This window comes from Hibiscus syriacus, unplaced genomic scaffold (assembly GCF_006381635.1).
Source record: "Hibiscus syriacus cultivar Baekdansim isolate YM2019G1 unplaced genomic scaffold, ASM638163v2 tig00110890_pilon, whole genome shotgun sequence".
Lineage (NCBI taxonomy): Eukaryota > Viridiplantae > Streptophyta > Magnoliopsida > Malvales > Malvaceae > Hibiscus > Hibiscus syriacus.
In genome coordinates, this window is record NW_024062900.1 from 16,757,530 (window position 1) to 16,784,396 (window position 26,867).

Here is a 26,867-nt window from a genome sequence, read left to right on the forward strand (position 1 = left end):
ATTGCGTCTGTAACAAGCGATGTTCCATATATCGACACCAATGATAAGGCTCTTGAATGCTCTTTTCGAGCTCTTGAATTTGTAAATGCAACCTTTGTTGCAGAAGGAAGGAAAATTCCATATCCCAGATTGTCTGATTGTACCAAGATGACGGTACAACAAACTTTAGGCATCGGAGCTAAAACTGGAAGAGGTCTAGGAAAGAATCTTCAAGGGATTTCAGTTCCTATCAGTATAAAGATGAAAAAAGACCGTTTTGGGCTAGGGTTTAAGCCTAATTTTCAGCAAAAGAATAAAGAGATGAAAAGAAGATGTGAAGACAGAAAGACAAAATTGAAAGGGGGAGAAATCTTTTGGAAACACATGTCTTTCCCACAGTTGAAGACAACATTCAGATCAGGGGGAACAATTAATGTGGAACAGCAGCTTGTTGAAGCCTTTAAAGAAGAAAAGTTGACGAAAGATCAAGACATAGTTGAAGAAGCTATGAATGGATTATTTATCAACATGATTACGAAGGACAACAAAAATGGCAAATACTTGGATAGGATTCGACCATGTCTTCCTGGAGAAACACTCACCAATTGGACCACTGAAGATCTTCCTATAGTTTTTAATATTAATGCAGAGTAATATTCAGAACTAATCTTTATGTTTAGCTCAAAAATATGAAAACTTTTAGTTATCTTGTAAAAGAAATTATGTTAAATATAAGGAACTTTCTTTAAAATTTTCAGATGGCAATTATTCTTTACATTTTATTACATTTTTACATTTCATAAATTTACTATATTCTTTCGTAAATATGTCCGATTTAAATTTGCAGGTGTCACAGTGTTAATAGCATGTTTATTCCTAGATTTAATCCAGTGATAAATTTAGAGCAGCCTATATGTCTGGAAGAGATCAATGGTTGTGAAGATGAACTGGAATGTGATATTCCTACTGAACTATTAAGATTGGTAGAAAAAGAGGACAAACAAATTCTACCACACAAAGAAGAGGTTGAAACTGTGAATTTGGGAACAGATGAAGAAATAAAAGAGGTGAAAATTGGCACTACTCTGACAATCCAGATAAAGCAAGAATTGATAAATCTCCTTCAAGAGTTCAAAGATATCTTTGCATGGTCTTATCAAGATATGCCCGGTTTGAGCACAGATATAGTGATACACAAGCTTCCAATCAATCCGGAATATAAACCAATCCAACAAAAGCTCAGAAGAATGAGGCCAGAAATGTTGTTGCAAATCAAAGAAGAAGTGATGAAACAAATCAATGCAGGTTTCCTACAGGCATCTAAATACCCAGAATGGGTAGCCAATATTGTTCCCGTACCTAAGAAAAATGGAAAAGTTCGAATGTGCGTGGATTACAGAGATCTCAACAAAGCTAGTCCGAAAGATAGTTTTCCATTACCCCACATAGACACATTGGTGGACAATACTGCAGGGCATGCATGGTTTTCATTTATGGATGGCTTTTCAGGATATAATCAGATAAAAATGAATCCTGAAGACATGGAGAAAACAACATTTATAACCATGTGGGGCACATTCTGTTATAAAGTGATGCCATTTGGATTGAAAAATGCAGGGGCAACATATCAAAGAGCTATGGTAACTTTGTTTCATGACATGATGCACAAAGAGATTGAAGTATATGTAGATGACATGATTGCCAAATCCAAAACGGAAGAAGAACATATTCAAAATCTGAGGAAGCTTTTCCAGAGATTGAGGAAGTATCAATTAAAGCTTAACCCTGCTAAATGCACTTTTGGGGTAAATTCTGGGAAACTTTTGGGATTTGTGGTTAGCAAAAAAGGAATCGAGATTGATCCAGATAAAGTAAAAGCAATTCAAGATCTTCCACCACCCAACACAAAAAAAGAAGTTCGAGGCTTTTTGGGGAGATTAAATTATATATCTCGGTTCATTTCTCAATTGACTGACAAATGTGATCCAGTGTTCAAATTACTTCGAAAGAACAATCCTGAAGTCTGGAATGAAGAATGTCAAGAAACTTTGGATATTATTAAGAAATATTTATCCAATGCCCCAATTTTAGTATCACCAATGCCTGATAGACCATTAATTCTCTATTTGACGGTCTTCGAAAATTCGATGGGATGTGTACTAGGACAGCATGATGAATCTAGAAGAAAAGAAAAAGCTATTTATTATCTGAGCAAGAAATTTACCGATTGTGAAATTCGATATCCACCAATACAAAAATTATGTTGTGCTTTGGTGTGGACTACTCGAAGACTCAGACAATATATGTTATACCATACTACTTGGTTGATATCCAAACTTGATCCTTTAAAGTTCTTAATGGAATCACCAGCTTTGACAGGCAGAATGGCTAGATGGCAGATGTTATTATCTGAGTTTGATATTGTATATGTCAACCAAAAAGCGATAAAAGGAAGTGTCATAGCTGATTTTTTGGCCAGTCGTGTATCAAATGATTATCAGCCTTTGAACTTTAATTTTCCCGATGAAGATCTGTTATGCATATCCATGAATGAAGAAGTCAAAACAAATGATGCATTTGCAACTTGGAAGCTTTACTTTGACGGAGCATCTAATGCTTTGGGACGAGGAATCGGGGCAGTGTTAATTTCTCCTGAAAATGTTTATTATCCCTTTACAAGTAGACTGGAGTTCTTTTGCACCAATAACATGGCGGAATATGAAGCTTGTGTCATGGGATTGAAAGCAGCTATAGAAAGAAAAATCAAATTTCTCAATATATATGGAGATTCATCGTTAGTGGTGTATCAATTGCGAGGAGAATGGGAAACAAAAGATCCCAAATTATTGGAATACCGAAATTTTACACTCGAATTAGTGAAAGAATTTGAGAGAGTTACCTTCAATTATCTCCCTCGAGAAGAAAATCAAATGGCAGATGCTTTGGCTACATTAGCTGCAATGTTTCAAGCAACTAAGAAAGTTGATATGATGCCAATCAAGATGCAAGTATATGAAATTCCTGCACATTGTTATAGTGTGGAAGAAGAGGTAGATGGTAAACCATGGTATCATGATATCCTGCAATATATCAAAAATCAAAGTTATCCACCAAATGCATCAGAAATTGATAAAAGAACCTTGAGAAGAATGGCTGCTGGATATTTTCTTGATGGAGAGATTATGTATAGAAAAAGCAGTGATCAAATGCTGTTGAGATGTTTAAATACCAGTGAAGCTCGAAACGTCATTGAAGAAGTACACAGTGGAATATGTGGAACACATGCAAATGGTCTTTCTATGGCCAGAAAAATAATGAGATATGGATACTATTGGGCTACTATGTACACAGATTGCATTGATTATGCAAGGAAATGTCATAAATGCCAGATATATGCAGACAAGATTCATGTACCCCCATCTCCTTTACATGTAATGACAGCGCCCTGGCCATTTTCTATGTGGGGAATAGATGTCATTGGGGCAATCACACCAAAAGCATCGAATGGACATTGTTTCATCCTTGTGGCAATTGATTATTTTACCAAATGGGTTGAAGCTGCTTCATATACCAATATTAAGAGGTCCACAGTCTGCAAGTTCATAAAGAAAGAAATAATTTGCCGGTATGGTTTACCAGAAAGGATCATTACAGATAATGCTCTGAACCTGAACAACAAAATGATGACCGAACTTTGTGCACAGTTCAAGATCAAACATGCAAATTCAGTGGCATATCGTCCAAAGATGAATGGGGCAGTTGAAGCAGCAAATAAGAACATCAAGAGAATCATTACAAAGACTACTGAAACTTACAAAGATTGGCACGAGAAGTTACCTTTTGCTCTATACGCATACCGAACTACTGTTCGAACATCTACTGGGGCAACACCGTTTTCTTTAGTCTACGGGATGGAAGCAGTCTTACCAATTGAAGTTGAGATTCCATCGCTTCGAATATTGAGAGAAACAAAATTGGATGAATCTGAATGGATCCAAGCTAGAGTTGATCAATTGAACCTTATTGAGGAGAAAAGATTGAAAGCTATTTGCCATGGACAGATGTATCAAAAACGGATGATGAAGTCTCATAATAAGAAAGTACATCCAAGAGAATTCCAAGAGGGTGATCTAGTATTAAAAAAGATCTTGCCTATACATAAGGATTTCCGTGGGAAATGGATGCCTAATTGGGAAGGGCCATACGTTGTGAAAAAGGCCTTTTCCGGAGGAGCGTTGATCTTGGCAGAAATGGATGGAAAAATTCTGAAAAATCCAATAAACTCGGATTCTGTCAAGAAATATTATGCTTGAAAAAAGAAAAAAAAAAAAGAAAAAAGAAAAAAAGAGGGTCAAGGTGAAAACCCGCAAAGGGCATCTTGTAACCAAAGGAAGGATTTGAGTTGAAAACCTGAAAAGGCGGCTCAAAGGCAGGTTGATATTATGCATCCGGCAATTGAATTCTCTTAAGATTTTGGTAGTTTGGAAGAAACTTCACATCTACAAGCATTTTGACAACATTTGAGATCTTCCAGACAAAAGCTTACATCATTACTCTAAATTGTGTCAATGTGATTAATTTAGAAATACTTATGCTTATAATTTGTTGAGACATTTGAATTTTTATCATTATTATGTTTGCCAGAACTTTGAATACAATTCTATCTATTTCAAGTTCAATGTATTTGAGATTCAATTTATTTTTGAAATTCAATTTATTCTTTTATATTGAATTAACATAATTTTGAAATAAATTAAAGATTTCTGAATATCACTTTATGTTAATACTTTTAAGTACATGGAATACAAAGTAGGCAAATCATCACTAGCTTAAAGCCATGAACATCAAGATTGTTACAAGTGGTGCTACCGACAACAAGGTCGAATTCGACAAATCTACTCATCAATTGCTCCAACCAATCACCATTCAGTTCTTGCACATCTGTTTTCAAAACAGTAGAAGATGATCTTTGCATTATTGATTCCAGCAAAAAGAAACAAGACATTGATATCACTAGGAAACATGTTTCTATACAGATCCTTGTATATGATTTTTAAGGAAACCTAGAAGCATTTCCACCTCATCAGGTTCAAGTGGAGTAACTTTATTCTTTCCAACCCATACTAGATTCCATTTTCAGCACTCATCAAGAACATACTTCTGGACACTCGAAGGTGGCTCATTGTCATAAGCTTCAAAAGCCTTACAGATCCTTTCTGTCAATTTGGCACTTCCTGTACATGTTTATAAACAGTTCAACTTTGTTCTTAGATCCCATGAAAGCCATCATTCTTTGTCAATAAAAAAAGCATCAGCACATGAATGAAGCATGATAAGAGAAACTCTGTTGGCAGATTATGAATATAACCTTTTTTAGTGTAGCAGCATGGAAATGCTTCGAATCTACAAATTCTGGCTTTATATCGAATAAGTACTGTGATATCCCAGTCCAAACATTAAATGAAAGATGAATTTACCAATAGCATCTTCTGGAAGTGTTCTTTGAGTTATCTGATCTGATTAGACAGAATAGCATCTTCTGGAAGTGTTCTTTGAGTTATCTGATCTGGTTGAACAGAACCAATCAGTAAATGAAAGATGAATTTACCAATAGCATCTTCTGGAAGTGTTCTTTGAGTTATCTGATCTGATTAGACAGAATAGCATCTTCTGGAAGTGTTCTTTGAGTTATCTGATCTGATTAGACAGAATAGCATCTTCTGGAAGTGTTCTTTGAGTTATCTGATCTGATTAGACAGAATAGCATCTTCTGGAAGTGTTCTTTGAGTTATTTGATCTGAAGAAGTGTATCAGCAGCCTTAGTCATTTGAGCAGCATATAAAATTTGCCAATTCTACAATTAATGAATTTGGACCACACATCTCTACCTGACTATTGAAGCTTCAGCCTTTGAGAATCCCATTTTTGTCAAGTATAACAGTTTATTCTCCTCATCAGAATCAGAATTCAAGATTTCTCGGTATTAGAAGAACTATCGATATCTGTGAAATCATCCTGAAAGGTTACTTCATAAATCAGATGAGTTGCTATCAGAATCAACATGTTGCCTGAATGCAAGCTTTTCAAGAGCATATACTATTGAGTTTTATTCTCAAGAGGTTCTGTGACATTATATCTACATCTGCATTTGTCAAAGATGATAGATTCTTTGATTCGAAGAAGACAGATATATTGGGTTTTTATAATTGAAGAAATACTCAATTCACCAATCTGAAATCAAATAACTAAACATTCATGCATCATATTTAGGCATTTGCAAAAATAGATGCATTTTCATTCATTTTCATCTATGTTGAATTTTTAACAGGAATTTCAAAGATTTTAGCAAAGATTTCAAATCCACTTGATGGATCATTCATTACCAGATAAGTTCATAATGAGAAGAACTCATCTGAAGAAAGAAGAAGGAGTTCATAATGAGAAGAACTTGTTCAACTTGTTGTTTAAATTCATCACTTGATGGATCATTCATTACCAGATAAGTTCATAATGAGAAGAACTCATCTGAAGAAAGAAGAAGAAGTTCATAATGAGAAGAACTTGTTCAACTTGTTGTTTAAATTCATCATTTGATGGATCAACATTTCCAGAGAAGGTTCATAATGAGAAGAATTCATCTGAAGAAGGAAGAAGAAATTCATAATGAGAAGAATTTTTTCAACCTTTTACCTAAATTCATCATTTGATGGATCAACATTGCCAGGTAAAGTTCATAATGAGAAGAACTCATCTGAAGAAGGAAGAAGAAGTTCATAATGAGAAGAATTTGTTCAACCTTTTGCTTGAATTCATCATTTGATGGATCAACATTGCCAGGTAAAGTTCATAATGAGAAGAACTCATCTGAAGAAGGAAGAGAAAGTTCATAATGAGAAGAACTCATCAAGAGCTTATTCAACCTTTTGAATGACTCTATCACAAAAAGGAGGTCATCATCATCCCCAGCAGAAAGTTCATAATAAGAAGAACTTATTTGGAGAAAAAGAAGAATTTATTCAATATCTCCATAATGATCAAAGTAAAGTCAAATGGATAAAAAAAATTTATTATCTTTTCATCTTTGCCCTATTCTTGTTAACACAAGAATGAGCAAAGAGGGGCAGCTGAAGATACTAAATTTTTTTTTTTTATCCATATTATTATTATTAATATTATTATTATCCTTATTATTATTATTATCATTATTATTATTATTATTATTATTATTATTATTATTAATTATATTAAATATTAAATACATAATAATAATTACAGGCCCAATTACAACTGGACCGGCCCAGTTACAAACCAACCAGAGCCGGTCCAATCCAACCAGAAACCCTAAATATTTGGGTTTCCAGTTAGGGTTTCCTAACCCTAATCATCCTCAGCCGCCTCATCACAACCGTTGGATCTGGCACGATCCAACGGTCCACATGGTTCCAGAGAGAAACCCTAGGGTTTGATACCCTAGGGCCACGCGACGCGGCGCCGCCCCAGCTTCCACGCGGCTGCCGACAGTCTTCTCACCGCCACGCCGCTGCCACGTCCCAACCGAAGACTCCAGAAGATAAAATGGCAGCCGTCCACGCCATGGCTACTCGGTGAGTCACCACTGGTAGTCCGGTGACTCACCGAGAGCCCTTCTTCGGACCGGTCCGACGGCTACACCGGTGGTGGCTATAAAAGCCACCACCCATCTGCAAGAAAAGGGAGAGGGGACAGAAACAGAAAAAAAAACAGAGAAAATAACAACTACCAACGATCCCAGTCTACAACAACAGAGCAAAAAACAAAAGGAAAAAGGAAGGAAAAACTTACCGAGGGAACCGTTGGTCATCAGAACCTTTTTGGAGCCATCGGAAAGTCAAAGGTCGAAGGTATAAACTTTAGATCTACGCATTTCAGTAGTATTTTAGGCTAAAAAACCTACGGATCTAGCTTTAGGGAAAACCAGGCTTTAATTTGGGGTGGGATTTGTAATTTCCGGCCACCGGATATGGCGGCCGGCGGTGGTATTGACGGTGGCTAACGGCGGCCGGCCGGAGAGCTTCTCTCTTTTCTAGAGAGAAGCGAGAGAATTTCTTTCTCTCAGAAAAGAGAGAGAGGGAAGAGAGGAGAAATGAGGCTGGCCCTTCGGGCCAGCTGATTTTAGGCTTAAATAGCCCTTCCCGAACGACGCCGTTTTGGGAAGGGCTATTCAAGTAATTACGAAATAGTTAAACCCCGGCCGCAGTCCTTCGTATTTGTAAATTTTACATTTTGGTCACTAAACTGAATTTGTAATAATTTTAATTTAGTCTTCGAATTTTAATTTTATTCATTTTAGTCCCTTTTATTAAAATAATATATTTAGGATAAATGACAGATTTAATCCCTTAATTTTAATAAATAAAATTTTTATCCCTAGTTCATATTTTTAATTAATTTTATTATAAATTTTGAATTTTAGATAATTTTGTTTTGGTCACTAAATTATTAAATTAAAAAATAAAATATTTAATTAATTAGGAATTAGATTTAATTTTATTTTTATTATAATTTAGTTATTTATTTTATATGTTTTAATTTTACTGCTTAAAATACATTGTTTTAGTAATATTTTTTAATTTATATGGTTAAATATTTTTATATATTCATAAATATATAATAAATATTTATTTTTTATCAAAGAAAAGGACAGTCTTAATACAACTAGATGTCCTATTCTGATATTTTAAAAAATTAAAAAATAAACAATATTATTTAAATTAATATTTATCAATATCAAAGAAAAGAGCTGTCTTAAGGCACCTAGAAGTTCTTTTCGGATATTTTTAAATAAATATAATTTTGAAAATAATAGAATTATAAATTAAATATATTTTTGAATTTTTAAAATTTTAATGATATAGACAATTTATAATTAAAAAGTACCAATTTTGGGCGTTGTAGGGGTGCTAATCCTTCCCTAAACGTAACCGACCACGAATCCCTTGTTATTATTAAAAAGAACGAATTTTTGGTTATAAACGCAGATCAGTTTAATTTTTTAATTGATGTTTTTTTAAAAACTCTTTTAAAAAATATTTTTTTTAGGTATTCGACCTACCTGACCCAAAAGGCCGATGGCGACTCCCAAATTATTTTCAAAACCATCTATTCACATCAATTTTCTCGCCAAATTTAAATATATTCGTGCCCGGACGAAAACCGGTTACGACATATATATTCTTGGGTACAGCTGTAAAGTTCGAGGAGGAGGAGAAAAGAGATGAAGCAGCGGTAAAATTCAAAATATGCAGAAGAAAACATGGGTTACTTTTTCAATACAAATTTCTTCAATCTTTAGCTGCACTTGACAATCTATGGCCCTTTTGACTGAAAAGTTGCAAATACCATAAATTCCAAACATTCATATTTTGCTAATCCGATATTTAACATATTTTGTTAATTCTGATATTCTTGGTGCTCGAACTTAGAATCTCAAAGAACATTAATAATTACTTTACCACCGAGGTCGCTTGGTTCGTGCGTCCAATTTAAACTTGAAACAATCTGAATTTTAAAACAATCTAAATCTAAAATGATTTCAGTATAAAAATATCTTCAACTTAACGTGAAATAATATAAACTCAAAATAATCTCAACCTATAATAAACTCGAGCTTCAAATCCAAATGTCAACTTGAAACTGACAAAATACAAAGTTAATGTTACAAAACTCTGTCAAACACAAGATTGTTACAAAACAAATTATTAGGAAGAAATAATTAACTTGTAATAAATAAAACAAGTTTATTCTTAGAAGTGAATTTGTCACGATCGATGTACTTATGAAGTGGGTGTTGCCCTCTAAATTAGTATGGACCTTCAAAATTCGTACTCTCGAATATTGAATTTGAAAAATTATTAATATTACTATTCATTAAAGAAAGAAAATTTTAATATATCCTTACCAGTAACGTTGTCATTTGACTCAGATGATGACATTAGTTGTATTGTCTAAAACTATTGAATCCTAAAAAAGTATATAAAATTTGACATCCTTTATTTATCTTTTCATCATAATAAGAAAACATTTGTAAAATTTTCTTAAGTCCATCTTAATTATAAAATCGTACCATTTTGAATCTAGAGTATCCAATGAAATTAGGTTTCTTCTTAAATCTGGAACACATATCACATTATCATATCTTTGAACAGCCTCAACAAACATATTAATCTTGATTGTACTAATACTTAGGACTTATAAGAGATATTATTCTCCCAAAAACAACACCTGTAAACACAATTTTATACGTCACAAATCAATTATGATTAAAAATTATATAAAAATTACTATTAAAGTCGGTAATTCACTCATTGCTTGCTATAAAATCTTCATCGAAATCAACTAGAAATTCAATATTATTAGTGTTCAACCACGTCAATTTTTCATATTTCTTTTATTGATTTCTCTTGTGATCCTTTAGTTCCTATTTTGCAACCTATAACATTCAACCTTGACGTGTCTCCTTTTTTTATCAATAGTAATATGTTTTTCTTACGTTCCTAGATTTTGGTCTAATTTTAACAGTATTATTGGAACCCTTTCCTTGAGTTCTCCATGGAATAATGAGACAGTTTTATAGAGTTAAATTCAGTCACGAGATGCTTCATCTTATCATACGAGATTAAAGAATTATAAACTTTATCCCTAATATCTATTAATATGGATGATTTTTTTAAAATTATTTATATGGATAGTTACTTGGTTACACAGAAAACTTATTTAATAGAAATTTATTTAAGTTTGTTTTTATGCTTTTAATTAACATAAAATAAAATGTATTTCTTACTTGCAATCAAATTAAGTTTTTCACTTTACCAACAACTAGTTGGTTTAGTGGAATGAAACACTATTATATCCTTTCAGTAAGGTCAAAGGTTTGAATCCTCACATTTGCGAATAAAATAAACTGGGTTGGGAGGATCACCATCACCTTTGTAGTACCCGATTTGGATTATTCAATCAATACATCAAAAACCAATGGTTATGAAAAAAAAACTAAGGACGATTTGGTTTTAGAAAATATAAACTATTTTCATTTGCATAGAAAATAGAAAACGTTGAAGAAAACATGTTTCGTTGTAAAATTGGAAAATAAAATTTTTGAAAAATAAAAACAAAAATAAGTGAAAATATGAAAACATAAAAAATATATTTTCATTATTTTCAATAAAATTGTTTTGGAAATTCAAAAAATAAGGAAACATTATATCTAGATTTTTAATTTAATTTATACATGTTTAAATCATTCTAACAGTTTTTTTATTTAATGGTTAAAACCCTCTTACTTTTGTAAAAAAGACAATTTGGTCCCTAAACTTTTTTACACTCGATGTAATCCTTAAATTAATTTTTAATGATATAATTTTGTAGTACTTTTATATTTAATTTATTAAATATCTTACTATTTTTTTATAATTTTATATTTTTAATTTTTTTTAAAAATTAATAAGTTCTCAAACTTTCTAAAATAATCAATTAAGTCCATCTACCACATCATCGTCCATCGAGTATTGTCGCAACAATATCGTAAACTGCCACATCAATATTGTAGATTGACATGTGAGTTTGTGAACTGTCGTGTAAGCGTCGAGGCATTCAACGTTTGATTTTGTTGTTCAAAGGGTTAGATTATTTTTTTCTAAGTTTAACGACCACATTTGTTGTAAAAATAAGTCCAGGGACTGCACTAATTATTTTCCCAAAAGTTGAGGGTAAACATATTTTTTTATGTTAATGACACTTTTGTGTGCTGTTAGTTATAACCATATTTTTTTTATTTTTAAAATTTAATTAATGTCTAATATGCATAAATATTATATAAGTAGATCCTAACCCATGTAAATATAAACGTATGAACATGGCACCAGAGAGGAAAAGCGAATAAATGAGGAAAAATGGATGGCATGGACCCAATGAAATTAGAAATGGAGCCCAATACACTGGCAAATCAGCCTTCGCAATTGCACATCAAATACGTGAACCAAATAATGGTGGCAAGACCTTTTTGTTGCATCCCCCTGGGGTTAAATAGTTAATTCAATTGTACCCACTCGGCATCCAATGTTTTTGGCAGTGGTCAGTATCTCCACGAACTGCCAAAATCGTATTCCATGTCGCCTAAGTCTTTTAATGAAATGTAACCCTATCTTCAAAATTTGTACAATTTCATTATTGTGGGAACATGTCTTCTAACCCTATTCACTTTATAGCCTTTGGAGTATAAAGATGTTCTCATCTTGAAATGTTATTACCGCATTGTAATTATTATTTTTTAAATAGTTTAGAGTGGTTATATAGTAATATTTGTTTAATTTTTTAAATCATTAATAATGCGCACACTCCGCAATCGCATGTACTCAAACTCATAATTATAAAATTTATTTTGTAATAATGAGTTTTTATCTAAATTTGAATATTGAATTTAAACTTAAAAAGACATTAATAAGTAATATAAAATGACCTTAATTCAAAGTGATCAACATCGAAATGATCCAAAATGATAGATATTATATAATGTTTAATAAATCATAAATTTTAGGGTGAATTATATCACATGCCACTTAATTATTAATAAAATTATAAATAAATAATTGTATTTAAAAGTTACAAATGAGTTATTTTATTTATAAATTGTAATAAACGACCATTCTATGGTTAAGTATGTTATAAAACATTAACTTTTTAGTTATAGTTGACTTAATTATTATAATCGATAAATAGAATGATTTGACTGTAAGTTACAAAATAATATTTGTTTCATTTTTTACGATAGAGTAATATGTTTATTGTGAATTAATCGAATGTTTGAATTTTTTTAGGTAAGATAATTTATTTATTTTCATATTAATAATTTAATGACCTGAGTTTACTATCGAAGGTTGTAATTTGAGGGAGGATTAAGCAATAGGACATTGCAACTCTGATAAAAGCTGAGCAACAGCTCATCGATTAGCTTGAGTTGTCTGATTAATAAACAACCCTGTCTAACATACTAAATGAACTGCTTCTTCTCCACCACTTGGTTGGTTGCCCAACTTAGGATATCCATGTCCTCCGAATTAAAGCAGGACCTGAGGGTAAATTCAAAGTGCCTATGGCTCTATTAATATCCACTCACATGTTTTTCCCACTTCTTAAAGCAGTAAAAGATTTATTGCAATGGCAGTGGCTTGATGTAGAGCTGGCCTTTGGGCCTCGACAGTCCCTTTTCATGGTCAGAGATAAGGACAATTGGAATGGAGGTTTTTATGTCTTCCCAACAGCCATGTACAACTTTGAAAGAGGAATTTCATTTTGGTACCATCTAGTGAGAATAATAAGTGTTTTTATCATTTGAGGGTTAATAATTTACGGTAAAATTAGTTTAGTCAAATCTGCTATGATAATTGATTCTATTGATGGGAACACGTTTAATTTAGTTAAAAGTTCAACTTTTTGATTTAAACGAAAAGTTATAATTAAAAGAGAACGATTGTTGGTTGGTGTTATTTTACTAATGAAGGATGAATAAAGAGCCTAACAATTTAGTGATGAGGCTTGATGATGGTTTTTTGAAAGATACTACTTTAATCTAGGGTGATTGATGTTAGGTTTAGGGCATCATAATTGTTAATTTACGTAGATACGACTTTCATGTTATCAGCTATTAAATTTAATTGTTAAAATTACATTAAAGACGGACGAATAAGAGTTCTGAATGACCATCTGATTAGAATAACTCTTGAGATGATCGAACATTTTTAAAAATTTTAAAAAATTTGTTTGGTTGATATTTTAAATGACTATATTGACAGATTGTTGATCATCCTTACTATAAACTATTGGGTGACACTCATTGTTAATTTTAAACCAATGTATTTCCTTGTTCAAAATTACTTCTATTCAATGGGTGTAAACGGAGAATGTTCTTACTGTGCTGTACCGAAAGAGGATTTGCCAACATTCAAACTTGTTTGTCTGTCCTGTCCCCACCTGCAAGCATGTCTAGTTCCCAGACAAAGATTTTCAGCATCTCTTTGCAGGGAAGAAAGGTCTTTGTTTGTGCAATTAAAGTTCTTTAAGTGAGTGCCCAAAGTCCCAAGCCCATCTTTTGCTATCCTATATAATAACCATTCTCATCACATTAGATTTCCTTAATCCTTTTATTTGGCTTGAATAACATTAGAAAACATATACATCGAATAATCAAGGGTAAAGCACACAAATAGTCCCCTGACTATAGGGTATTGTTTTATTAAGTCCATTGACTATTAAAAGTTACAAAATGATCATTCGACAATATAATGTTACTTTGTTAAGTCCATCAACTATTAAAAGTTACAAATTGGTCACCTTATTATTCATTATGTTCCAAACTCGTCATTTTCTGTTAAAAATTGACGATTTTCTAAGCTGGACGTTAAGATGATAACTGTGATTTGATAGTCGTTTGAGATTTTGAGATTATATTTTATTATGTCACAGTTAGTGAATTAACGTTTAACTCATAATACCGTCAAAATTTTTAATAGAAAAGAACGAGTTTGGAACATAATGAATAGTCGGGTGACCCTTTTATAACTTTTAATAGTCGAGTGACTTAACAAAACAATTTTTAATAGTCAATGGACTGTATAAAGTAATATATTATAGTCAAGAGACAATTTATATACTTTACCTAAGAATCAATACATGTATATTTTAGTTTACGAGAAACTTAAATTTAATAGGTTTTTTTCCCATTAATCCATATATTATCCATAAGTTGTAGATCTAGTCACTATACTAACATTTGATAAATATTAATAGGTCTTGTACTTTATAAATTCTGAAATTTTAATTTCGAGTCAAATAATTCAGTGGTGATACGGTTAAATTGCAAAATTTAAAATAATCAAATTGAAAAACATGAACTAAATTTACAACTCATATATACTACAAGAACTACTAACAGAACTTGACTTGACATATTTTACGATTACTATTGGAGTTTGGAACCGATAAAAAAGTTGTCAAACTTGGGTTTATAGTATTTTTTTTAATAGTTTGAGTTCATTATAAGATAGTAATTGTTCAAAATCTTAGTAATGACACAACACAAACCCTACATATATAATATATATTTAATTGTTCAAATTCAAAACTTCTCAAAAATAGCATTCACTTTAATCGCTAGAATGGGTTCGAAAAATGGGTTCATAGTAAAACCAATCAAGCTACCGCTAGTTTCAGTTGAGGTAAATTTAGTCTACTCTCTTTGGTGTTAACTCGTGTAAAAGCGTCCTTGGGTGTCCTCACTGCAATAAATTTGCTGTAACATCAATGTTAGTGACGCTGTCCACAATTCCGTTAGTGGTTCATCGCCACCATACTCGGGTAGTTAGAACGTCAAAATCCCAACTGACCACCACTATACTACAAAATACATTTTCTTAAAAAGAAAAGCTCTCATTTCTCCACAGACAGAATTTGATACTCCCAATGATCTTCAAAAAAGAAGGAACCAACAAAGCCCATAATGACATTACAATTCACTGCCAACAACAGTAAGAAAGCATCCAAAAGTGTTTTAGCAATGGAGTTGATCACATTTCTCTGCTTTTGTTTGATATGCAGAAACTGACTACGTTTCTTATATGTTTTAACCAAATACAAGGAGAAGCTGCCTTTAGGTTTCTTGAATGAGAAGAATTTTGGACCACTTTTTTTTAATGCTTTTCTTCTTCAACTGAGGCAAAACCCGTGACTATCTTTTATATACTACAGCCATTGACCATGCTGCATAAAGAATTAATCAGAGAGTAAACATAGTATTTGATTTGTAAGGAAAGTGATGGAAATTACTATAAGATTTTAACCTTACCTTTTCACTGTTACTGTAATTTTTTTTTACAAGCTTGGAAGAAGCTCAATCATATGAAATTCTTTATTGGTTTCAGGGGTGGGAACATGCATTCTCTATTTGGGCTCCCATCTGCAATTCCAAATGGTTTATGCACTAACTAGGTCCACCGTTGTTTGATGGCAAAGATCTCCAAAATCGTTGGGTTGGATCCCAGACTACTTTGGTTTTTATTAAAACTTTAGGATATACCTAGGTAAAATTTGTTCCATTATACATGTATATGGGCAAAATTGGTCAATAGACAATCTTCAAAATTAATTTGGGATTTACAGTATTTATTATAATGATATGGAACTCATCACGTTGACGTGACAAATTTGAATAAAAAATATTATTTGGGCAAACTCGTCATGTGGGCGTTATGAGTTTTCTTTGCACTTAGCATTTGCCGTATATCCCAAATTAATTTTGGAGATGGTGACAAGCGCCGTATATTGTCAAATAAATAGCATTTTTTCAAACAAATAAGCTAGAAACATAGTATAGAGAAGAAAGGGTCATTCCACATGGACTTAGGAGATTCTAATGTAGGAAGGTTATTTATTCTAATTTTAGGCAAAAAGGGTAAATAAAATCGGGGATTTTGATTGAAAGAATACAATGCAAATGAATGTGAAAATAAAGTAACTGCGAAAAATTAAATCTAGGAAATTGATAAAAGTAAAATTTAGAAGAAATTCGATGTAAGTAAAATAGCCTCAGGCCTCGCTTTGCCTCAATTCCAATTGATCAACGAAGAGTATTTTTACTCCGGATAAATGTCGGTTACAGTCTACAAGGTCCAACCCTTGTAACTTGCTTTTATCTCCTGTAAACCGACAATCCAAAATCAATCTTTAGAATTCAGTCCTTATTTGGACTAACCATGACTATTATCGCCAACACCAATACAATTTAAATTTTGGAAAAGACCATCTCAGATTATGTTGTCTCAAGTGTGTTCCCAAAAAGTCGAACTTGTTACCAGCCGATTCTTCCTCCCAACTTTAAATCAGAACAACATCCAGACTACTGTCGACTTTTTGAAATGAAAGTGTTTTGATTTTTAAAGGAAATATCGATTGCCAATCCAAGTTTTTAGAAAATTGAGAATTATATCCAAAGGTATTAGGTGCTTTACAATTCTTATGATCGGAATTGAGTCATCGCTTAAGCCTTTACTTATTGGAAAATTAGTTAAGCATGATATAAATCATGCTTAGCATTTTTAAAGAAAAAATATAAAAGCTTTAAAGTAAAACGAAATAGAAAAGAAAAGAACTTTATAAAATAAGAAAGCAAAGAACAAAGCTAATTCGAGATACGTTTCAAGCTTTACTGTAAGAGAGAATTTATAGCTTTCTAAAACCCTAAAAATAAAATGAAAAATAGCTAATGATAAAATCCTAAAAATATTCAAATAATAAAATCTTAAAGATAAACAAGTGATAATTCCCAAATTCAAATTTAAACTAATTCTAACTCATCAGACCGTTCTTCTAGAACGCCGACTAGATCACTTATGAAAGTTGTTGACTTGATTGTCACATTAGACATTGTCATGCCCCAAGTCATGTGTCCAGCCTCGACTCCAGAATAAGAAAAAATACAGAACGTGTTTCTTTAGTGTTGTTTCAGAAATTAAAGTCATGCAAAGAAAACTAATCAAAATACCTCAAATCAGCAATATCACAAAGATAACAAGGAGTAATTAATGGTAAAATAGTAACAAAATAAATCACTCATCAAATTCCCCCTCACTTATTCAATGCTTGTCCTCAAGTGTCGTAACTGGCCCTTCGGGGGAAATCCAACTACTTACAACAATGGGGTTTTGAAATAAATTTGAAATGAAATGTCTCGAGTCACCACCAATCATTTTAAGGCGCGATTGGAACACTAAAAATCAGGTAATTTTAGTAAAACATTTTTTATTTTATCAAAAATACCAAATTTAGGTCAACGAAAACCAGAAATCAGGTTTGGGAGTTTGTTACGCATGGGGAAGGGTTAACACCACTACACGCCCAGAAATTAGTACTTAGGCTATTACCCTATATTTAAAGATTGGAAATTTTGAGTTCAAGGTTTCATTTAATTTAAAAATTATTTTGGATGCAAGTTTGAAAATTGTATTAATTTATTGAGATCAATAATATTCACCTTCATGAGGAATGGAGTTGATCACCCTAGGAGAAGATGGAGGAGACCGGATTTTAGTTGGAATGGAGTTTATCCACGTGGAAAGGCGATGCACAATGATTGTTCCACTGCAGGAGCCGCGCCCAACTCTCTGATCGTGTGATCGGCCGTCAGAACGGGTTCCTCGTATGTGTAGTGTGTATCAGCATCGGAGGGTGCTTCAGGATTTGGTTATGGAACTATTTGTTGTCACTATTCTTGCTATTGTCATTGTATTCTTTTCTCTTGAAGCGTTTGTGAGTAGATTCATTGAGCTCGTGCTTCAATCTCTGGATCAAAATTTTCTAGTTCGCCCAGCTTCTACCTGGTCATAAATAAAAAACATATTTAATCTGTAGGTTTTGCCGAAGTCCATGAAAACGAAGACAATTTGACAAGCGTCGTATACTATCAAATAAATAGCCTTTTTCTCAAATAAATAAACTAGAAACGTAGTATAGAAAAGAAATGGTCAATTCGTAAAGACTTTGGAGATTCTGATATAGGAATGTTTTTATTCTAATTTTGGGCAAAAAGGTAAATAAAATGGGGATTTTGATTGAAATAATAAAATGAAAAGAATGTGAAAATAAACTAATTGTGAAAAATTAAATATGGAAAATTAATAAAAGTAAAATTTAGAAGAAATTCAATTTAATTAAAATAGCCTCAGACCTCACTTTGCCTCAATTTCAATTGATCATTAAAGAGGATTTTTACTTCGGATAAATGTTGCTTATAGTTTACAAGGCTCAACCCTTGTAACTTGTTTTTCTCTCTAGTAAACCGACAATCCAAAATCAATCTAGGGAATTCAACCTTTATTTGTACTAACCAAGACTATCGTTGCCAGCACCAAAACAATTTAAGTTTTGGAAAAGCCCGACTCAGATTATGTTGTCTCAATGAGAATCAAATCGATCTCAATTTCCCTTAGTGGACCGCCGCTAATTGTGTTCCCAGGAAGTCGAACTTATTACTAGTTGATTATTCCTCCCAAATTTAAATCAGAACAACATCCTGACCAAAATTGACTTTTTAAAATGAAAGTGTTTCGATTTTTAAATGAAAGGCCAATTGCCAATACAAGTTTTCAGAAAATCGAGAATTATGTCCAAAGGTATTAGGTGCTTTTCAATTCTCATTATCGGAATTGAGTCATCACTTTAGTATTTGGCTTATCAGAAAATTAGCTAAGCATGAGAGAAAATCACATTTAGCATTTTTAAAGAAAATAAAATAAAAGCTTTAAAGTAAAACGAAAGAGAAAAGAAAAAAAAAACTTTATAAAATAAGAAAGCAAAGAACAATTCGAGATATATTTCAAGCTTTACCCTATGAGGGTATTTATAGCTTTCTAAAACCCTAAAAATAAAATGAAAAATAGCTAATCCTAAAAATATTTAAATAATAAAATCCTAAAGATAAACAATTGTTAATTCCCAAATTCAAATTCAAACTAATTCTAGCTTATCCGCCCGTCCTAGAATGCTAATTGGATCACCTTCTGGAAGCTACTGAATGGACTGCCACGTCAGACATTATCATGCCCCAAGTCATGCTCATGTGTCTAGCCTCAATTCCAGAATAAAAAAAAAACTACATAACCTGCTTATTTAATGTTGTTTCTAGAAATTAAAATCGTGCATGGAAAACAAATCAAAATACCTCAAATAACCAATATCAAAGAGATAGCAAGGAGTAATTAACGGTAAAATAGTAACAAAATAAATCACTCATCAGATGGTCTAATGGGCTAAATTTTACCCATTTATATGTGTGTAATTATTTTTAAAAAAAATCAATTACATTCATATTTTTCTCACTCGATTAAGTGTTTAATTTCTATAACTTCATGAATTCATCAAGTGACATAAGTGATTAAAGGGAGACTTATTCTCCCTTGAGGTTCTGAATTCGAGTAATTGTGTTATTAATTAAAAAAGATTCTGAACAAATACTACCATTATAATTACTCCAAACTATTCAAATAAAAATAATTCTATAACTTCACATATGATTCATGGATCAAATTTATATTCTTATTTCCTTTTTCTTTTAGGGTAAATTATGCAATTAGTACGTAAACTATCAGTTTGGTATGTTTTAGTACATAAATTTTCAAAAATTTTTAAAAAAATACCTAACGTTTAGTTTTTGTTTCATTTTAGTACCCATTGTTAAAAATTTAACGCTTTTAGTACCTAAACTATTAATTTTGGTCCATGTTAGTACCTAAACTTTCATTTTTTTACCCAAACCTTAAAGTTAAATTTTGAACATGGGTACTAAAATGAAACAAAACCAAAACTTTAGGTATGATTTTGAAAAAGTTGAAAGTTTAGATGCCAAAACAAAAAAAACTGATAGTTTATGTACTAAATGCTTAATTTACCCTTCTTTTTCTTTAGTTTTCTCTTGATTTAGATCTAAATAAACATTCTCTCATTTTGATTTCTTTCTTTTAGCATATTCTAAACAATTTGTTTTATTTACTTTCATGACACGATTATTAGTTTGCTTTTATGACACAACTATCTATTTTATAATAGTTTGATGTTTTATGTAATGATCGACGATCTATTATAGTTAGATCTCTCTAACAATAGTTTACCTATGCATTCAAAATTGTTTGCAAAGTAATATATCAAATAGGTTATTTCAATCTCTACGTCTACATCAATATTGTGTCTAGATTCGAATAGAGACAAAAGAATTATTAATAGTTGCTAGGTTTCATAAAAGATGAATCATGTATTTAAGGGGATGTTTTAATTTTATTTTTCTTCACGCCCTCTAGGTTTCCATGTTAGGATATTATTAAAAGTTTGCTCATTCCTTGCTCCACCCAGAAATCCTTATGAAAAAGGGCACATGTCATATATATTATCGATATTGTCCTTGATTTTCGATTATTTTAGAAAAATCTTTGAAATTTTCAATTTTGTAAAATTTTGAGTTTTAATCTACCGTTCTGGGTTAGGTAGGGTAAAAAACGTATAAATTTGCCCTTTTAAAAGAAAATTTTTTAAAATCACATTTAAAGATAAATTTGTGATTTATGTTTAACTCTCATAACGTCGGGTGTTGATACCTATTCAATTATATGATTTCTAAGTGTCGAAATTTAGATATTTAAATTTAAATTTAAGAGATGATGATCGATTTATGATTTTAACTGAGTGAACATTCAAAACTAATTTGACTTTGATAAAAGAGTTGGCTTACTCGAATCTATTTTAGAAGGATGCCGTTTATAAAAAAAAGTTAACAAAGTTCGCTATCTTGCTATCTAGGATACTATCCCATTAATTCTCGAGTTAAAACAACATTATATTAAGTATTTTGACAAAATCTTACATTTGGTAAAAAGATAAATGTAATAATTGATAAAAATAAATAAATAAAAATTAGGGTAAAGTATAGTAATGGTCACTGAACCTTTCTAAAGCTTTCATTTAGGTCTCCCAACTTTTAAAACTTGCAATACATTCCCCAACATTTAGTCTGTATGCAATATGGTCCTTCAACAGTTACGTAGGGGACCATATTGAAAACGGACTAAATGTTGAGGGACCATTTTGCAAATGGACTAAATGTTGGGGGATTATATTATAAGTTTTAAAAGTTGAGGGGCCTAAATGAAAGCTTTAGAAAAATTCAGTGACCATTATTATATTTTACCCTATTTTATATTATAGTTTTTAAATGCAATTACTTAATGCAATGTCGGTTTTAAATGAATTTTTATTGACTTTTTAAACTGCATATGTTTTATATGTTTTATGTGATACTTCTACGTCGTATATGGGGCCGTATACGGGATAGGGGTGTTACACATAAAGCTTTTGAACTTTTATTTCCAACATCTTTTATTTCCAAGAGCACATCTCCGTCGTATTTGGTATCCAAGAGCACATCGATCTTGAACTTTTATTTCCCTCATTGGGTTCGATAATTTCTTCTCCGATGCCTTCCGTAATTACCCAAAAACAACAAAAATGGTAATGTGATTATGGATGAACATAAAAGTACAAAAATGTTTGAATCAATCGACTAGATTTAGAGAAAGAGAAAGAGAGATACCATGGCGAAGTGAAGCAGAATGAGAGCAGCGGTGCTGTTGGTAAAATGCTTGATGGATCTAACAAATTAATTTATTTTAGGGTAAATTATAGTAATGGTCACTGAACTTTTTTAAAGCTTTCATTTAGTCCCTCAACTTTTAAAATTTGAAATATAATCCCTAACATTTAGTCCATTTGCAATATGGTCCCTCAACATTTAATCTGTTTGCAATATGGTCTTTGACGTAACTGTTGGGAGACCATATTGCAAATGGACTAAATGTTAATGGACCGTATTACAAGTCTTAAAAGTTAGGGGACCTAAATGAAAGATTTAGAAAAGTTCAGTGACCATTACTATACTTTACCTTATTTTTTTTTAAAAAAAATACTCATTCGTTTAATCAATTCTTGAGATTACACTGTTGCGATATAAGAGGCGATCTCATAGATTCCTCTTACAACATGATATTGTCTTAATGTTTACTATACATATAATAAATAATTAAAACAATAGAATTAAATACATGTGTAAATAGAACATTCATTCATTCAAATAATCCTTGAGATTATATTCCCACAATTTAAGAGGCGATTTCATAGATTCTCATCGCAAAAAGAGATTATCTTAATTTTAATAAATTAATTAATATAATTAAAAATAAATCAAAATAATAATCAATATCTAAATAGGAATATATGGTAATAAATATATAACAAAAATAATATTATAATACTATAGTACAGATAATACATTTAATTATTAATTACGGTATATAATAATATTTGCATTACAAGAAATGAATTAAATGAAAGAAACCAATTAGATCATTCAGAATGGATTAAAATAAAAAAAATCTATAATTAAAAAGTAAAATTATAAAGAAATAAACAATTAACATAATAAGGACTAAATTGAATTAAAATAGAATAAAAAGATACAATGACAAGTTATAAAAAACAGGGCTGGGTAAAACTCGACTCGACTCGAAAGATCGATTTTTTCAATTTCGAGTTATTTGAGTCGAGTTATTCGAGTCAACTCGAATTATCAATTCAGTTTTTTAGTTTGAGTTGGGTTGAAATTTAGAAATTTCGAATTACTCGAAAAATCAAAAATTTGACTAGTATTTTGACAACTTTACGATTTAGTTTCTGATTTCATTATTCCTTGAATTCCTCCTTCATTTTAAGTCTATTTTTAACCAAATTTGAACCACGTGCTCTTAAACTATCGTAGAATACATATATACTTTCAATACCTCTTTTCGATAACAAGTTTTCTATTTTTTAATTTAGTCCCTTATTCTTTTCATAATTTCCTTGTTTCTTCAATTCATCCTTTATTTTAAATTTTTTTAACCAAATTTGAACAACATGCCCATATACCACTAATGTATACCTATGTAACTTCAATTCTTACTTTTTACTAAAAATATACTCTCTTTTTTATTTAGACCCTTAACATTGCATTTTACTCAATTTAGTCTTTTGACTGCAATTGTTTGCAAATTCTTTCTTCTAATCAATTTCTTGACTCTTTTATAATGTCATCAATATTTTACCATCAAAATAAAGAAAAATATAATATTATGAATATATTTTATAATTATAGATTGTCTTTGTTATTAAATAACATTATAATGTGAAAAGAATATGAAATATGTATCGTATATAATTACATAAAGTAGAAAAATTGGAACCAATCCTTACCATAATATTATTAATAATTATAATAAAATTAGCATAGAAACTCGAATAACTCGACTCGAAAATTTTTTAAGTTAAGTTTAAATTGTAAAATACGACTCATCAACTAGAACAACTTGAAAATTTTTATTCGACTCAACTTGATCGAATGCTCACCCCATTTCAAATGGCTGTTAAAAGCAAAAAGGTCCAAAACGAATTACAAAGGACCCCGGAGGGATTATGATGATGATTTTCCTAAAAAAAACAAAACACCCGGACTTACTCGGTTCGAACCCGATCCGCCGAGCTGAGTATTTAAGCTCAAAAATTACGCTCGTCTGATTTGTGCCTAACTCTCCAAAAATGAAGAGAGATAGATAAGCTTTCGTTTCTCTTTAGAATTCCGGTCAATCGCCGTCATTGGTGGCTGTCATTGTCGGTGGCTGTTTGGGTCAAATTTTAACGAATAATCTCTCCTCGCCGCATGGAGTTCTAATTCGGTCTTTATTTTACCGGAGAATACGTCCAACAACGTAGATCTACGCCGCATGGAGCATAGCTTTTCATACGAATGCATGCTGCTTTAATTCCTGCACTAAAATCTCTGCAATTTTTAGTTCGCTTTAGACAAAAGACGTCCTATTTAATATATCTTTTGAAATTGAGAAGAGATGAGACCTATGATGGCGGAGGCCAGATGATGCCAGTCTTCGGGCAATAATTTCAAGAGAATGTGCTTCAGCGGAACTGCTTATGCTAACGTTAGAGTGCCGTTGAAGCACATCACCTCAAAATTATTGTTCGGATGAAACGCTCCGTTGAACACAATTGCACTGCAAGGAGATGGAGAGAGTTCAAGATGCAACAAAAGCAGAGCATTGCGCGGCCTTTTGCAAGGGTTTCGGGTGGACCAAACTCACATTATTTTTAACTATATGAACGTTAAAATTATAAATGTAAATAACATTTTTTAAACTGTATGAATAACTTTATATTTAGATGTCTTTGTTTCTGTTAATTGAAAAAAATGTGTTAATGTATAGTTCGCATATAATTTATAATTTGGATTTTAGTTAATTTCCTTCTCTATACCAAATTCATGGCCAAATCTAACTTCTAGAGACATACCATTTGATATATACCTTTAATGGCCGAACTTATCTCATGGTCAAACCTAACTTCTAAGGACATACCATTCGGTATGTACCTTTAATGGTCAAATTTATTTCATGGCCAAACCTAACTTCTAAAGACTTACCATTTGGTATGTTTTTAAACGTATTAGTGCCGACTGAAGCACATTCCCTTGAAACTCTGGCTCTCATTCTCGCATTGACGGGACTTCATATGAAACAGATGCAACATTTTATATTATGGGCAGTGTCGGAGCTAGGAAGTTGGAGCCTCTATGCAAATTCTTAAAAAGAGATCCATTTTCGTAAAGTGAGTTAGACCAAAAAAAATGAGAAAAGCTTTACAGATGTAGTATAGTACTAATTATTGATATTTCCCATATCTTCATTCGAACAAAGTTTTTTGGGTTACTTTTTGATAGTAATACCAATAATTTCATTGTGAACTTTTTGGGGCCCTTGCTATTCCGGGGCCCTGTTCCGTCGCGCAGATTGATCATGCCTAGCCCCGCCTCTAATTATGAGACGAACTTCTAAAATTTCAAGGAGAATTAATTTATAAAATTCTAAAGAAGACTAAGATAAAGACAAATTATCAATATAAAATATAAATAAAAATATATAATAATTTAAAATTTTCAAAAGAGACAATTGTCTCCATCCACTACAAGAAATTTCGATTGTTTCAACAATATTATTTATCACTACAAGTACTAAATTTATCACAATATATTTATTCTGACCAATTTTATTTGTATCATGTTTGTTAGAACAACCTTGTCATGTAAAGTATATTGTGACAAAATTGTGTTCGTTACCATTGTATAGTATTTATTGTAACAATGAAATTTCGTTATTATAATTAACTTATCACAATAAAATATTTGTCACAATCAATTAACTATTTCATCACGAGAAGTACATATTGTCATAACTAACTTATATTTAAACATCAAATATAAAGGGTTTTTGTGACGAAAATACATAACACAACAAAAATTATTTTGCCACAGTTATTATTTCGGCACTAAATGACTTACAGAGACAAAATATTTGTTAAAATAAAATAATTATTTTATCAAAAAAAGTAAAATTCGTCACAATTAAGTTAAATTATAACATCAAACAAAAAAAGTTTTCATGACAAAAAGACATTACAACAAAATTTATTTTCTCACTACTTTTATTTCGACACTAAATATTTTTTTATAACCTTTTACTGTGACTAAATAATTTTGTTATAATTTGCTATTGTGAAAAAATATTATGTCATAAATTGTTATTTTGATTAAATACATTTGTCACAATTTTTTATTTTGACAAAATATTGAGAATTAATAAATTTGACATAACTTTTTACTTTGAGTAAATTGAACGCGTTATTTTGACTAAATCATTTTGTTACAATTTGTTATTGTGAAAGAGTATTACTTGTCACAATTTTTTATGATGAGAAATTAATATTTGTTATAAATTATTATTTTGGTTAAATAATTTTGTCATAATTTTTTATTTTGACAAAATATTGTGACAAAATAAATTATCATAAATTATCTTTCTTGTAGGGCACAAATATCGATATAGGGTATCATATGAAATAATAGCAAACTATTCCTTGTCGTCACTTGTATTTCTCTTATTTGATCCATTCTCAGAAAAATAGAATTAGTTTACTTCCCATGGCTATTCCTTTGACCCGCCATTATTATCAGCAAATGCTTCCTGACAATTATAAAACTTTTCAAAGATTTACAAACTGAACCAATCTTGAGGATCAAACCACCCAAAATGTAAAGTACTAGCACAAAAGCTAAACAACAGACCAAATCAAAAGGTAAGGTAGGCATATTTTCATTTTACAATCATCAAAGCATAATTCAAATAACAATAAATTTCCATTTGATTGTTGGTTTTACTACT

At 31.2% G+C, this 26,867-nt stretch overlaps 1 protein-coding gene across 1 annotated transcript; it reads left to right on the forward strand.

The window, feature by feature from the left end:
• Window positions 1–941: 941 nt before the first annotated feature.
• On the forward strand, window positions 942–4,292 carry LOC120144864 (the record flags this gene model as incomplete). The annotated part of the gene is made up of 1 exon (XM_039158827.1): window positions 942–4,292. A coding segment is annotated over one exon (3,351 nt), but the record flags the coding sequence as incomplete, so codon positions are not given.
• Window positions 4,293–26,867: the final 22,575 nt, after the last annotated feature.